At 39.3% G+C, this 14,711-nt stretch overlaps 3 protein-coding genes across 5 annotated transcripts; 1 reads left to right on the forward strand and 2 right to left on the reverse strand.

The window, feature by feature from the left end:
* Nucleotides 1–953: 953 nt before the first annotated feature.
* Nucleotides 954–6,069, forward strand: LOC120267404 (protein TORNADO 1). The gene is made up of 4 exons (XM_039275039.1): nucleotides 954–2,487; nucleotides 2,741–3,987; nucleotides 4,231–5,684; nucleotides 5,968–6,069. The coding sequence occupies exons 1-3, from the start codon at nucleotides 954–956 to the stop codon at nucleotides 5,644–5,646; spliced, it is 4,197 nt and encodes a 1,398-aa protein (XP_039130973.1). The 3' UTR covers nucleotides 5,647–5,684; nucleotides 5,968–6,069.
* A 43-nt stretch (nucleotides 6,070–6,112) lies between these two features.
* LOC120267529 lies at nucleotides 6,113–8,467 on the reverse strand. 3 transcript variants are annotated; one of them, XM_039275205.1, is made up of 4 exons: nucleotides 8,006–8,467; nucleotides 7,728–7,937; nucleotides 6,914–7,098; nucleotides 6,113–6,830 (listed from the first exon to the last, which is right to left on the reverse strand). In XM_039275205.1, exons 1-4 carry the CDS (start codon nucleotides 8,246–8,248, stop codon nucleotides 6,440–6,442), a joined length of 1,029 nt encoding a protein of 342 aa, XP_039131139.1. In that variant the 5' UTR covers nucleotides 8,249–8,467; the 3' UTR covers nucleotides 6,113–6,439. The 3 variants fall into 3 exon arrangements, with proteins under 3 accessions (XP_039131139.1, XP_039131140.1, XP_039131141.1); XM_039275206.1 differs by having other exon boundaries at nucleotides 7,728–7,856; nucleotides 8,006–8,462; XM_039275207.1 differs by lacking the exon at nucleotides 7,728–7,937 and having other exon boundaries at nucleotides 8,006–8,462.
* Nucleotides 8,468–9,778: 1,311 nt separating this feature from the next.
* Nucleotides 9,779–13,955, reverse strand: LOC120267646 (inositol-phosphate phosphatase). Its single transcript, XM_039275318.1, has 12 exons — nucleotides 13,704–13,955; nucleotides 13,473–13,528; nucleotides 13,345–13,395; nucleotides 12,881–12,961; nucleotides 12,681–12,784; nucleotides 12,457–12,541; nucleotides 12,281–12,335; nucleotides 11,973–12,016; nucleotides 10,644–10,712; nucleotides 10,472–10,572; nucleotides 10,328–10,384; nucleotides 9,779–10,214 (listed from the first exon to the last, which is right to left on the reverse strand). Exons 1-12 carry the CDS (start codon nucleotides 13,714–13,716, stop codon nucleotides 10,103–10,105), a joined length of 828 nt encoding a protein of 275 aa, XP_039131252.1. The 5' UTR covers nucleotides 13,717–13,955; the 3' UTR covers nucleotides 9,779–10,102.
* Between the last annotated feature and the right edge of the window lie 756 nt (nucleotides 13,956–14,711).

Genomic DNA, 14,711 nt, shown 5'->3' on the forward strand with positions numbered 1-14,711 from the left:
TCTTTCGTTTTGGCAAATGTGTGATTTTGGCCAAAGCAATCTGTGTGGAGCAAGACACTGGATGGTCCATTTGTTATCAAGGATGAAGGATGTGCTGTTTTTTTATTGGAACACCTAAGTCTATTAAGATATATTTTCTATAATTTTTTATGTTTTTATTTTAATTTGTTAGTAGTTATGTGTGTTCATCCTTCAAATAGAGGTGGCTGCTATGATGTATGTGAGTTTGCTTGTACATTTTGCAGGAAATTTGCACCAATCTTTTCTTAATCCAGTCAGGGTCAGTGTCGTTATGGTTATGGTTATGGTTATGGTTATGTCGTTCTTCAATGAATGTTTTGGTACATCATCCCTCATTTGGAACCCGCATGGACCTATCTTTCTTGCTTTTATTCATATATAATCCCTGTCACTGGTGGACTATAATCTCTCTGTTGGTTTCTCCACCAGTAGGTTTCATGTTATGCCTGCCTAATAATACATATATACATAAAATCATATAACGTAACACCCACATTCTCAATAGGCTCAAGATCAAACTCAAATGCAGGCATACAAGAATCAAACAAAGTAAAGAGAGGGGGCAAGAATCACAACCTTTGTTTGACGATAGCAACAACCGCCCACATACGATAGCTTTCCATGCTACATGGTCACCTTCAGCATTTGCTTTGCCACTGGCAGAATCTGATCCCTTCTCCTTTATGATTTTCTTTCTTCGAGGAAGGGACATCAAAGCAAATGCCATTGCCACTTTGGATATAATAATACAAGGTCTACTATTATACATTGCGTTGTGATTTATCAACCAAATACAGATATGCCTACATCTCAAATTGCAACAACAACCTGCAAGGCTTCTCTATTCCAAGGCTAAAAAAAAAAGGTCTATAATCAGAAACATAGGAGACCTTCTACCCTTCCCCTTGCATTAGCTTGTTAGCTGAAAAAAAATGTCATCCCAGAAAACCAGAGATCTCCAATGGACTCTGCAGGCAATAAGGTCAGGAAAGACCAACCTACAAAATATTTCCTTTTTTCACACACAATCCACATCAGGCTCCTTCCAAGAGTCGGACAATTCTTCAAGCATCAGCTTTTCTGCAAACAACGACGACGACAATGACGGAATTAATTATTTCAACCAGCTTTTGGCTGTCCTGGCAGCAGCAGCACGGGAAACAAACCATACAACCCCAATGAACCTGTCATTTCACAGTGTAGACTGGAAGCCTGGGCCGCTCCAAAATCTCCGTTGCTTGTTGCTAGGTAAAAATAATTCAAACATCAGGCAGCTAGAGTTCCAGAGGAACATGTTTGGTGCATCAGGACTATCTGAGCTATCAGAAATGATTGGCAGAAATAACATCCTCGAAGTAGTCATATTCTCAGAGTGCCAGATTGGCTTCCTTGGAGCTAAGTTGCTAGCCTCTGCGTTAACAAAGAATGAAACACTGGAAGAGCTGCAGGTATGGGAGGACTCCATCAGCTCAAAGGGGGCCGAAGAGCTTTCGAGAATGATAGAGGTGAACTCCACGCTGAAACTGCTGACGGTTGTAGACAACAATTCTATCACTGCAACCCCACTCATCTCAGCTGTCTTGGCCAGAAACAGGGCTATGGAAGTTCATATATGGAGCAGGAGCAACAATGGCAACAGGAGTTCCAAAGTAGTCGAGTTCACACCTGAAACTAACACCCTACGAGTATATGATGTTGATCATTCAGGTTCGCAGAGGATAGCTTGTGCTCTGGGATTGAATGCAACAGTGAGGACCCTGGATATGACTGGAATCAGGCTTAAATCAAAATGGGCTAGAGAGTTCAGATGTGTTTTGGAGCAAAACAGGACCCTCAAGGAGGTCGTCTTATCAAGAACTTGCCTCAAAGATAAGGCCATCGTATACATAGCTGCCGGGTTTTTCAAAAATCGCTTCTTGTCCAAACTTCATTTGGATGGAAACTGGTTCACAGGAATTGGTGTGGAACATCTGTTATGCCCTTTGAGCAGATTCTCCCCGTTTCAAACACAAGCAAACACCACCCTCACTTGGCTCTCTTTCGGAGGGGTAAAGACCAAGATTGGTAGAGGAGGTGTCATAGCTATCTTGAAGATGCTGGAAACAAATCAAACAGTTACTCATTTCAGCATCTATAACGATACCAGCTTGAAACCGGAAGATGCTGTGAAAATCTTCAGGAGCCTGGAAAGAAATGCCACTTTGAGGTGCCTGTCATTCAGATGCTGCAGAGGGATTCAAGGCGAGATGGTGCTGCAAAGCGTGATGGACACCTTGCAAGTTAATCCATGGATTGAGGAGATTGATCTCACTGGAACACCATTGCACGATGCAGGGAAAGCAGATCGGATTTATGAGAAGCTTGGCCAGAACTCCAGTCTGGTTCCAGAGAAAGACCTGCTCAATGATTTGCAACTCACAACACCAACCTTTTGCAGAGTCTTCTTTTGTGGGCAAGAATTTGCAGGTAACAACATTTTCTTCGCATATTAGTAAACCACCAATATATGATATCTGCAGTACATTCTTCTAAATTTTATTCATGTAAAGCATGTATCAATCATGGTGGTAGGTATCATCGTAAATACAAAACCATAAACAGAACCAACTAACTCCATCAGAACAGCAACCGTTGAATCTGCTAATTCTTTCTCTCCATTAAAATCTTAACTTAATTTTCACTCAAGACCTGGTGAAAAATGATTTGTATGGTCATGTAGGTAAAAACTCTCTCTGCAACTCCATATTGCATAATCTCGACTCTTCGAGGTTAACTTACACAGATGCATTGAGAACTTTGGTGAATCCAGTTGAGCAGATTGTAAGATCTTCAGATATCAAAATAAAGACTTCCCAGGATGGTGACATCAAAATTTCAATCTGGAATCTTGCTGGCCAACATGAGAACTTTGCATTGCACGATCTCATGTTTCCGGGCCATGGAAGCCCCTCGTTTTTTCTTATAGTATCCAGCATGTTTAGAAAACCTGCAAACAGAGAGCCCAAAACCCCAGAAGAGGTTGAAGCCGATCTCCTTTACTGGTTAAGATTCATAGTCTCAAACTCGAGAAGAGCAGATACGAGATCCAAGCTACCACATATAACCATAGTTCTCACCCACTATGATAAGGTGTCCCAGCAGCAGTCAGGGCATTTGCAAACAATTGCTAGTTCTGTTCAGAGACTCAGGGAGAGATTCCAAGATTCCACGGATTTCTATCCAACAGTATTCACTGTAGACGCAAGATCATCTGTTTCCGTAAGCAAACTCACGCATCACCTTAGAATGACCAGCCGGACAGTAGTGCAAAAAGCTCCACAAGTTTACCAACTGTGCAATGACTTGATAAAACTAATAGCAGAATGGAGGTCACAAAACTTCAACAGACCAGTCATGAGATGGAGCCAGTTTTGTGAGTTGTGCCAGCTTAACATCCCAGCCTTGAGAATCCGATCAAGGCGTGATAATATGGGGTCGGTGGACATGCGAAGACGAGCTGTGGCAACTTCTTTGCAACATGTTGGTGAGGTCATTTTCTTTGAGGAGCTTGGATTTCTGATTTTGGACTGTGGCTGGTTCTGTGGTGAAGTACTTGGCCAATTGGCAAAGTTAAATGCTACCAAGAACAGTACAACAGAAGGCAATGGGTTCATAAGCAAGAAAGAACTGGAGAAGATATTAAGAGGGCGACTGCAGAATCAAATTCCTGGGATGGGCTCCAAAGTATTTGACAATTTGGAGGCTGGTGATCTCATTAAGATGATGCTCCAACTAGAACTGTGCTATGAGCAAGATCCGGGCAATCCAAATACCATGCTACTGATCCCAGGCCTTCTTGAAGAAGGGAGAGGGAAGTCTCAGAAATGGCAACTGAACACACCTGAATGTGTTTATGTAGGAAGGCGTTTGGAATTTGACAACTCAAGGCAAATGTTTCTGACGGCAGGCTTCTTTCCAAGACTACAGGTATTATTTTATCCTTTCCCCCTTTTTGTAATAACAGTATCTTGATAACTTAACTAACAACTACATCTGAGAGTGAAAAATGATGATGGAGGAATTTAATCATGACTCAATATCGTACTCACTTAATTTGCCATTGCCATCTTTCTGTTCCCCACTTTTGATATCAAGGGAATTACGATTCCAATCCAATCTAACATTTCCAAGTATCTCATAATTTACCATACTTGTACTGAAAAACTGCAGGTGCATCTCCACAACAAAATTTTCAGATTAAAGAACCAGCAAGGCGCAATCTACAGCTTAGAGAAAAACCTAATATTAATAGAGATTAACGGAATCCACGTGAGGGTAGAGCTTGGAGAGCAACTCAGCTACTACTACATAGACATTCTGGGTTGCTCTGCTAAGACTCAGAACATCAATGAAATGTTGAGGCTCTTTCACCAACTCATAATACCCACAATCCATAGTCTGTGCCCAGGCATCACAGTAACTGAGAGCATTCTTAGACCAGATTGTGTCAAATACCTTCTACCATCCAGCTTAAGGAGAACACAGTGCGTCCCTCTGCAGCGACTAAAACAGGCACTGCTCTCCATGCCCGCAGATAGCATGTACGACTATCAGCATACCTGGGTCTCACTAATGGATGGAACCAGAACCATTTTACGATCAGGATTTGATTATGCCCGGAATCTTCTTTCGGATGAAGACTTTCGAGAGGTGCTGCATCGGCGGTATTATGACCTGCACCATCTTGCTAGAGAAGTGGCAGTACCACTGGCACCATCTGAGAACCAGGAGGCGCCCACAGCAGCTGCTGATCACATGGTTGAGCCCTCTCTTTCAGGCATTGCCCAGGGTGTAGAAACTATTTTACAGAGATTGAAGATTATAGAGCAGGGTATCAAGGATCTGAAGCAGGAAATACAAGGGCTCAGGTACTATGAGCATCGCCTTGTGATTGAGCTTCACAGGAAGTTGGACTACTTGGTGAACTACAACATCCAGCTGGAAGAGAGAAAGGTGCCTCAGTTTTTCTATTTCGTCCAGGTACAGAATTATACCAAGAGGCTAGTGACAAAATTGTTTTCTGGCATGACAGCTCTGCGGCTGCACATGCTGTGTGAATACCGGAGAGAAATGCATGTGGTGGATGACCAAATGGGTTGTGAACTGATGCAAGTAGACAATCAGGCACTCAAGTGCTTGCTCCCTTACATGAGCAAATTTATGAAACTGTTAACATTTGCTCTGAAGATTGGGGTACATTTAGCCGCCGGCATGGGAGAGATGATACCTGATTTGAGCAGGGAAGTAGCTCATCTAATTGATTCATCCTTCCTTTATGGAACAGCAGCCATAGCCGCAGGGGCTGTGGGAGGAGCTGCAGCACTTGGAAGGGCAAGAGGAACCCAAAGCAGAGGTTCGCTGAACCCAGAGAGTTCAATAAACAGCAGGAATATTTCTCAGGACATCAAAGCTGCTCAGCAGTGGCTCGTGGATTTCCTGAAAGATCAAAAGATTGCTACTGGGAAAGACATAGCACAGAGGTTTGGGTTGTGGAGGGTGAGATACACTGATACTGGACATATTGCCTGGATATGTCGGCGACATAAAGAAGCCAGAGGAATACAAGTCGTTGAAGTGCCTATCTGAGCTCCACTTTCAGAATGATTTGCTAGCAACTGGAGCAGGTGCGTGCCATTTATGAATGGAAACATGGTAACTGACATGCCGATGTGAATATTAGTTATATATACACTGTAGAATGTGTTTATTATCAGCCCATCTACCTCTGAACACTCATCAGAACCTCCTTTTGTGAGAAAAATAAACTAGGGTACTTTCAATGCATTGTGGAGAAAATAATATCCAACAAATGTATGCCACTTAGCTTGCTTGTGACTGCTACTTTTGCTAGAATTAGAGAGATCTTCATTTGGCATTACGTTTGCTTATTGTAAACAGCTGCTGCAGGCTGATTAAGAAGGCTTGTCCAAATGACCAAACCTAAACCTCTCTGAGTACCTACTATAACAGAAGTGTCTCTCATCAACTGGTCTGTTTCCATACAAACAGAAGAATCCCATGCATGACAATCATCAGAGAGAAGAAAACAAAATAGAACAAAACCACACCGCCTGCCCATTGTTAATTTCAAGATCCCACATAACAGCACCAACTCAAAAACACAGTATCTGTCAATACACCTAGAAATTGAAAATGCTGACTTGCAAGAGCCAACATAAAGGATGTAATCATGCAATACACTGTTCATCACCTCATCAGTGAAAATCAACTATTCAAGACGGAAGAATTGTTTCTGCAAATTAGTCACACAGGACTGCATATATTGGGAAAAAGAACTTGGGGGAGTGATTTCTCTTTCCTGGGGAATCAATCAGTTGGCAGGTGGGCTGCAAGGAATGAAGACTATGCATCCAAAATACTATGATGCCATCCCAGGTTGCACGCTATCTCCAATATTGAAGTCCCTTTTGCTTTGGGGAAGGCTATAGAAGTCAGCCAAGTACTCCAACGCCTCCAAATTTCCATCACACACCTTCCACAATGATGCAACCTCTCCTCGTGCAACTGTTCCCCACTTCTCACAATCATCGAAAAAATCTAGCAGCTTCGAATAAAATGAATCATAATTCAAAAGAAGGAATGGCACAGGTAGGTTGGAGCCTATCCTTTCCAGCTGAATCAAGGCCAGGATCTCAAATATCTCATCCAATGTGCCAATCCCACCTGGAAAAGCAACCACAGCTGTCATATCTGATGGTTTATTCCTTACCGCAGCATCCACCAACCCATGCTTCCTTGCTGAGAAGAATCTGTTATTTATGTTTCACATTACGGAGATCTGTGAGTTTCATCATGCAGTAGTTTTGCCATGGATCACTCAGTAGCTATTTACCTGCATGTAAGATATGTTTCAGGAGGAAGGTAAGGGTGGAAATTAGAGGTTGTCCATTCACCCGCCTCTTTTGCTATTTTGAATCCACCAACTGGCTTCTTTGCTTCAAGAGCTCCCTTGACAGCCGCGTCCATGAGACCAGGACCTACTCCTGTCCATGTGGTGCAGTTCAGTAGTTTTGCAATCTTCAATAATAACACCACAAGTTTCAATTCAGAAAGCAAGTAGAATATTTATAATAGCATGTGTATTTTCATGGAGATGTTCGCACTGCATTCTAGTGACGGGCATAATGAATTTGCTACTAGTGTAATCTTAAAATTTACCTCTCCATTGGGCAAAAACAATGTGGCATTTGGTGTGTGTCTTGGATACACATACAGCTGAACCATGAAGTCTAACAGTATCTTAACTTTTCTAGTGAATGATATAGTCCTTTTTATAGCATACTTGCAACAATTAAGAGCTAGAAGCAGTTCAAGAAATTGAAGATGAATATGTATCCAAAAGCAAAACATGAAAGTTAGAATGAATCAAATTACCCATCAAGCATCAGATAACACAGGCCATATATCCATGACATGTCAAAAATTCGCAAGAAGAGGTAAACATGAGTTCTCTGCAGAGCATAATGTTTTCATTTAGAAAATTTGACAATGGTTCAGATCAAATCAATCACCAGCTTATACAGAGAGCATTGACATCAGCTGGTGGGTTACAGGGTTAGAGTCACAAAGCATGATCATGATGATAAAAGAGAGAGTTGGTGGCTGGAGCCTGGAGGTAGGTAGATATGAGGTGATAAGAGACTGACCTCCCTTGCCAATTCAAGTGCTTGTAAGTAATGAGGATGGCCAGTGTTTACTCTGGAAGAACCCAAGTAAACGGCCCCACGCCCCAACCTGTGAATCAGTTGGTAGCATCTCTCAATCTCCTTCCTCACCTTGTTATGTATCAGTATTACAAGAGGATGAGTGAATGAATTACAGTGAAATGAGTGGCTGGCGCCATCACGATCTCCACTCTACTGAAATAGAATAGTGATACGAGAGACATGATGATACTGACGGTGATGGATGATGATGCAGTTACCTGGAGGGGGCTGCTTCTATCAGACCAGTCAGGAAAGTCGTGCGTGTTCAGAGCTCTACACATGGAAGATGTATGATGATGATGCTGCTGCTGATGATGATGATGATGCGGTGATCCTCTCCTCCCTCTCAGTCCTAGAGATGCTTGACCAAACAAGCAACAATTGTTCTGCTTCATAACGAGCTGACGACGACGGCAAGGGTTGCCACAAGGTGAAGGCGATAGCATGCTTATGGAGCCCATCCAAACACCAATCCCTCTCTTTCTTCTTCTCCTTCTCCTTCAAACACCAATCCCTCTCCTTCTCCTTCTCCTTCTCCTTCTCAGGATTGACTACTGGACAACGCCCCCACGCGATCGAACCAATTGATACCAGCGAAGAACCCCAGGGAACAAGCGAATCGCATTCCCTCGTTGCAAGTTAATAAAAAAGACCCAAAAATACCAAAATAGGTTCTCCTGTCAGCTATTTAGACAATCTCCAACCCACAATCCCGAATCTCAAATTTGGTCTTCCTACAAAAAATTTTACTCCAACCACAAATCTCAAATTTTACCCCCAAAAACAAAATATTCTTATAATATTCTTTTCATATATTATTTTATTATTATTTAATAAAGATATTTAAAATTAATCATGTTAACATAAATTAATTAAACATTAATTACAATTTATAAATAATTTATTAAAAAATATAACTTAAAAAATTGTACAACTATATTTTTAAATTTATTAATTAAATATATATTAATAATTAACAATGTTATTTATTAATTAAAAAATAATTATTATTGATTATTAATTAATTACACACAAATTAATATTATAAATAACTACTTATAATTATATTAATTGATTAATAATTTTATATTTTCCATTACAATAATAAAAAAATATAAAAATAAAAAATATAATTAAAAAATAAAAAATAATGTGGTCACACTATTACAACCCCAAATTTGGAGTAAGATTTGAGTGTGGGTTAGAGTATTCTACACCATATGGTGTAGAATACTCTAACAAAACCCAAATTTGAGGTCCCACATTATTTTTTATTTTTTAATTATATTTTTATTTTTTATTTTTTATTTATTCCCAAATTCTATATGAATCCCAGCCGGCTGATATTAATAATAATTCAATAACTACCTTACCATCTAAAATAAAATTCAAGTTAAGAGATTGTATATTTGAACATTATTCGCATATCATGTTCACCTGCACCTTTAGGCTTTAGAAGCTGATGATGTCTTTATTATTCAAAAATCAATGCTTAATTATATTCAAAAGAACATATTTGCCTCTAGTCTTGGGTGGAAAACCTCTTCATCACCTTCTACATTGGTTTGAATTTGGAAACTTGGAATTAAGATAACCAAAAAACACAAAAAAAGAAATTTCTGCCAACAGAGTTTATAATACAAAGATTTATTTGGCCTTGTCATTTTTTATTTTTAAAAAAAAAGTACAAATCAAGTTATTTATAAGCAGCCCAAGCTTTGGTATTTAGCTAAGCTCAAATCAAGCCAATCAATAGCCCAAAATATATAAATACATTATACCGTTATATATATATATATATTCATAATATAATTTATTATTATTTTGAAAATACCATATAATTTATATAATTTATTTTTAAAAATAAAAATCACGCTATGAACTTTTTAGTTGTAAATTAAATCTATAAATTTAGATCAAACTCAGCCCTTCTATAGCCCTCCGAATAAGAGACATTCCCAAAAATGACTTATACAACTCACACTGCAAGGGACAATAAGATAGCCCTGCCATTTCCCACAGAGTTCTCTCACAAACAGATAGCATTCTGGCAAACCAATCACATGACCACATAACCTGATAGCGTTCTTCTCTTAATAAATAGATACCATGGTCCATGGTGGCTCTCCCCCCCAAAAAAATAAAATAAAATAAATACCACCATATCAAGGCTCTCCCAAAACTATGTTTTCAGGTAGTTCTTGCCAGAATATTATGAGAACATGACCTATAAATTAATAACAAGCTAACTGATTAAATACTCCATATTCAACTCAAAGCCCCAGATTCACAAAGTTGTTCCCTTCTTTCAGGAATCAGGATTGATGCTCTTCCATAGTCTCCCTCAGCGCAAGTGAGAACCTCTCCTTCAAATGGCCATTTGATGCTGCCACCCTCTGGGACATGATGTCAAAATCACCTCCATACCTAATGAACAAAAATATCATATTCTGATCAAGAATTCTAAGTTAACATTGCATAGCAATTGCCCTGTATCGCATGCCCATATTCCACATAGTTCATATATTTCAAGTACTCACGGGTCAAACACAAGACCTCCAGCTTCCCTAACAATCACAGCCCCAGCAGCAACATCCCTAAGCGCATTAAATTAATCACATAGTTCTGGAAACAATTTCTTGTCACGTAAGTCTAAAATAGAATGAAACGCTTTATAAACCTACCAAGGCCCACCAAATCCAATCTCATAGCAGATATCAAGCCTACCACAAGCAATGCCACAAAGGTTCAAAGCACAGGAGCCACTCATCCTAAGAGATCTCACCTGTTGGTAAAAACTAACAAAATTCATCAATGTCTGATCCAAGCCACAATTCCAGAAAAATAAGTGTTTACCTTGAACAGGAGGCTGTTAATTCTGTTGGTGGTAGTATTTACTGTCAATGCATCACGCTTAGTCCCCACCTGATCAAATGTCACTCATCTGGGTTACCATATCCCTTCTACTAAAGAAAAAAACCATTTTTCTTTGAATAGACTACCGGTGCAAAGGAGACGAGGATCTATCAAGTAAGGTGCTAGAGAGTAGAGATATAATTGGACAAGGAATTGATGCTCCATGAAAGGATATGATTGCCAATCTCCTAACTGTAGGAGGGCATGGAAAGAAAATTGATGTTTAGAAATCAAAGTTGAACAAAATACAGATTAAATGGCGATGGGTGGACTTCTGTGACTGGAGATTTTTTAGAAAGTTCCATGCAGAAGTTCTCACTATAATAGAACCTCAAGCAGGAAGATGAACTATGTGGTCTGCAGCATGATAGTGCAACTGCAAGAGGTTTTAAAACTTGTTCTTCAAATAAAAAAACAATCCATTGAAGGCATGAACTAGCATCGCAAAGGTGGTAGGACAACAGCAGGTTTATTATTTGGAATGCAATGAGAGATTTTAGAAAGTTCACATACTCTACCCCTCAAGCTTCTAGAAATGATTACCTGGGTTGTTGATGGAGTATTGGAAACGCTTTATCATATAGATTGATAGATACAAGAAGCAAGAGCATTTTGCACATGCATGGTTGGACATGATCCAACCGAACATGTTCCTCGTATTATATTTGCAGCAAAGTAGAAACTAGAAAGTAGGAACAACAAAGGGGAAAGAGAGAGCATGATGAAGGAAACACTCTCAGATTATGGCAACCTTCCTATATAAGGATGTTCCACTAGGCCATTTATTGTGAAATCAGTTAGAGTGATAAGCTGATCTTTATCCTCAGAAAAACCTTAAGCAGCCACTTTTAAGAAATAATATGCAAAAGGGAAGAAGAATGATATCATGAATTCATTGAGAAAGAAAGTGGCGAAATTGCTAATGAGAATAACAGACTATGGGTAAAGGCAAGTGGTTTGTCAGTTGCTGAAGAGCCAGTGTGTAGGTGTGCCACGGATGGATGGTGGAGTGAACTAATGGGTGAAGGCACTGTTGATTTGGAGTGTTTTCTCAAATATATAATTCTGACTCAACCACTCAACCAGCAGTAGATCCCTTTGTTTTTTTTGTGGGGGTAGGGGCAGGGATAGTTCAATATGTAATCAATTATAACATAAGCTACTTCATATGAAGTGTATATATAAGGGCGCTAGAGTTACAATAAATCAATTATAGTTCATGCCATACAACAATGCATGCAGCAGGTTCAATAAAGACTGTGCACTCACCTCTGTTGCGAGAAGGGACTTCACCAGTTCGGTTTGAGAAGATGCTGATACAATATCCATATCAAACATCAGTGACTTGAGCTGAACATGTTACAACAGAAGATATCGAAAAAAATGGTAGATGATATCCTGATACACAAGGCTTACATAGCCAAGGGGTTTGTAGAGAGCAAATATAGAAAACTAGACCCCGCAATCTACATATGGACTAGGGGGAGACATTTTCCTCTTATCTAGACTGGAAAATATAGTTTCAAATATAAAAAGATGAATGATAATTAAAAATAAAAATGGGAATTTACTCTTACCTTTTATGGGATTTCCATTGAGGTAAGCACCTTGTCCATGAACTCCGGTGAAGAGCTAAAAGTTGAAGAATGAATGAGCTTAATTTAAACTAGGCATTTTACATTTTCAGACATTATTAGCTGTATATAGACAGGAAAACCATGAACTTGATAGCGGCAAAGAAAACTCGAAATACCTCATCAATTATTGGATTGTAAACAACGCCAACAGAAGGAACCTTTCCGATTGTAAGACCAATGGACACACAAACAAAAGGAAATCTGCAAGATACTTGGATTACTAGCTGAGAAAGAAAGAAATGTGACAAGAGGAAGGCAGCAAGATTTTTTTCTTTTCTTTCTTTCCTTTTCTTTTACTTATTTTATTTTGTGTTTTCTCTGAAAGAGGAGCTTCAGTTACCCATGAACAAAATTAGTGGTTCCATCAAGAGGGTCGACAATCCATGTGGGATCATCAGTCAGCTCATCAGTTCCATATACAGCAGATGTTTCTTCACCAATGAACTGCCACAGAAGAAAACCAAAGGATTAAATATTAAGAATTGTGAAGTTATGAACTTCAAAGTGTCTGATAAATGAATTTTGTGAGGCAGAATTCACCTTATGCTCAGGGTAGTGTTTCTTAAGGTGGTCGAAGATGAGGCGTTCACATGCCTTGTCTGTTTCTGTCACCAAGTCCACCTACATATCAAATGAAAGGATTGAAATAAACCATTTAAACTAATTAACGTATCATGGTTTACCAATTATCAATTTTTTTAGCAGAAAATCCAAGATCATTGTGTCCATATAGAAGTCATGGATGCCCATCGTTGAACAGGATTGGGACATAAATAGGTCAAAACAATCCACAATTGGAAAAAGAAAACAAATAAAAAAAAACTTGCTCTTTAACATCCGGTACAAAGAAAGAATGTCAGGGAGATCTAAAATATGTTTTCCACAACCGCACATTTCAAGGAAAAGATGAGGTGAAGACGCCCAAGCAAGCATCCGGTATAATATAAGTATGTAAAAGCCGCAAAAATCAAGAAAGCTTCCAAGAAGAAAAACAGAAAGGGAACCTGGCCTTTGTGCTCGACATTCTTCTTCTGGTGGAACCCTTGGCGAATAATCTGAGGTTAAAAAGGAATAAGATTGCTTTGTAAACGAAAAAAGAAAGAAAAAATTACAAAAAGTTTGTGAATCGAACTTCTCCTGCGCTCTTGGCGGCGTCAACGGCAACGGCCAGGAATTCTGCGAGAGAATCTAAAATTCGCCACAAGTCCAAAAAAAAAGAAAAAAAAGAATGAGTTTATTTATTTATTTATTTTCGATCAGATTTATTTGTCGTGAAAACAAAATAACAAAACAAGCTTCTTGAGATCTAGCACAGAGAGAGAGAGAGAGAGAGAGAGAGAGAGAGAGAGAGACTGGCACGTACCAATGTCACCCATTGCAATCACCGCCAAGAGATACCAAGAACACGGACGAGGGGAGGAAGAAGAAGATGATGATGACTAGAAGGCCAACAACAAGAAGAAAAAACAAAAAACAAAAAACTAAAGAAAGGAAGCCGTCAGTACTACTAGTCCTCCCGAAGAAACGGCTTTTATATATAATTTTATACAGGCTAAGCAATGGAAAGATGAACAGCACATCCCCAAGGATATGCCAGGATCCAATTCAATAAAATTACTGTTTTGCCCACAGGCACAACAAAATCTGAACCGAGTGAGGTCTGGGTTTGGTTCGGGTGTTCAAAACTTCAAATATATAGATATATGCATTGTAGTAAGTAGTCCGCAACCGCGAATATTTCATATATATATATATAGAGTTATACACCTTTGGATGTTGGTATCGATTACCAAGCATTATTGTGGAATACAGAATGAATTTTTCCACAAGAAGCAAGTAGAAAATTCATCTCCCGTGAAGCAAGTTATCCCAATTCCCAATTTGCAAACTCCTCAGGACATCATGATGCAAATGGTTGGTACTCGGTATATTTAAAGAATAAGGAGGTATCGACATGGAATAATACTCTATGGATATTCCCTTGTATCATTTCCCCCGTGGCCACGCCACGCCAAATGATATCATAAATTGGCTGACAGACAAGACACTCATTCCAACACCATTACCAGTACCAAACCAACTTAGTATGGTCAGGTTAACAGAATCAAAAAGCATTTCTGCAAGTAAAATGCCGTAGATCATTCCGTGGAGCGCATCGTGATCCTCTAGTTACATAATGTCGACGACCATTCAATAAGTACATAGTAGTGATCCACGGGATCCACAGTGGCATTGGTAGGTCACTCAGTAAGTACATGGTGATCCACGAGCCACACATTTATCTGCATCATCCAACCTATCATTTCTAGATGCTTATACTAAAAAAAATTAAGTCAAATGGTCAGAAATAATAAACCAAAAACAAAAAAAA

The sequence above is a fragment of the Dioscorea cayenensis genome, chromosome 8 (assembly GCF_009730915.1).
Source record: "Dioscorea cayenensis subsp. rotundata cultivar TDr96_F1 chromosome 8, TDr96_F1_v2_PseudoChromosome.rev07_lg8_w22 25.fasta, whole genome shotgun sequence".
NCBI lineage: Eukaryota > Viridiplantae > Streptophyta > Magnoliopsida > Dioscoreales > Dioscoreaceae > Dioscorea > Dioscorea cayenensis.

What these genes read in the sequence shown, in the direction of transcription:
- LOC120267529 (XM_039275205.1), bottom strand. Translation starts at nt 8,248, where the DNA reads ATGGGCTCCATAAGCATGCTATCGCCTTCACCTTGTGGCAACCCTTGC. An exon ending in CACTTGAATTGGCAAGGGAG is followed by an intron (nt 7,099 to 7,727) that starts GTCAGTCTCTTA and finishes TTATTATTGAAG; the next exon opens with ATTGCAAAACTACTGAACTG. An exon ending in GAAACATATCTTACATGCAG is followed by an intron (nt 6,831 to 6,913) that starts GTAAATAGCTAC and finishes CATAAATAACAG; the next exon opens with ATTCTTCTCAGCAAGGAAGC.
- LOC120267404 (XM_039275039.1), top strand. Translation starts at nt 954, where the DNA reads ATGTCATCCCAGAAAACCAGAGATCTCCAATGGACTCTGCAGGCAATA. An exon ending in TTGTGGGCAAGAATTTGCAG is followed by an intron (nt 2,488 to 2,740) that starts GTAACAACATTT and finishes ATGGTCATGTAG; the next exon opens with GTAAAAACTCTCTCTGCAAC. An exon ending in GCTTCTTTCCAAGACTACAG is followed by an intron (nt 3,988 to 4,230) that starts GTATTATTTTAT and finishes GAAAAACTGCAG; the next exon opens with GTGCATCTCCACAACAAAAT.
- LOC120267646 (XM_039275318.1), bottom strand. An exon ending in CCGCCAAGAGCGCAGGAGAA is followed by an intron (nt 13,396 to 13,472) that starts GTTCGATTCACA and finishes TTTTAACCTCAG; the next exon opens with ATTATTCGCCAAGGGTTCCA. An exon ending in ACAATCCAATAATTGATGAG is followed by an intron (nt 12,336 to 12,456) that starts GTATTTCGAGTT and finishes TTCAACTTTTAG; the next exon opens with CTCTTCACCGGAGTTCATGG.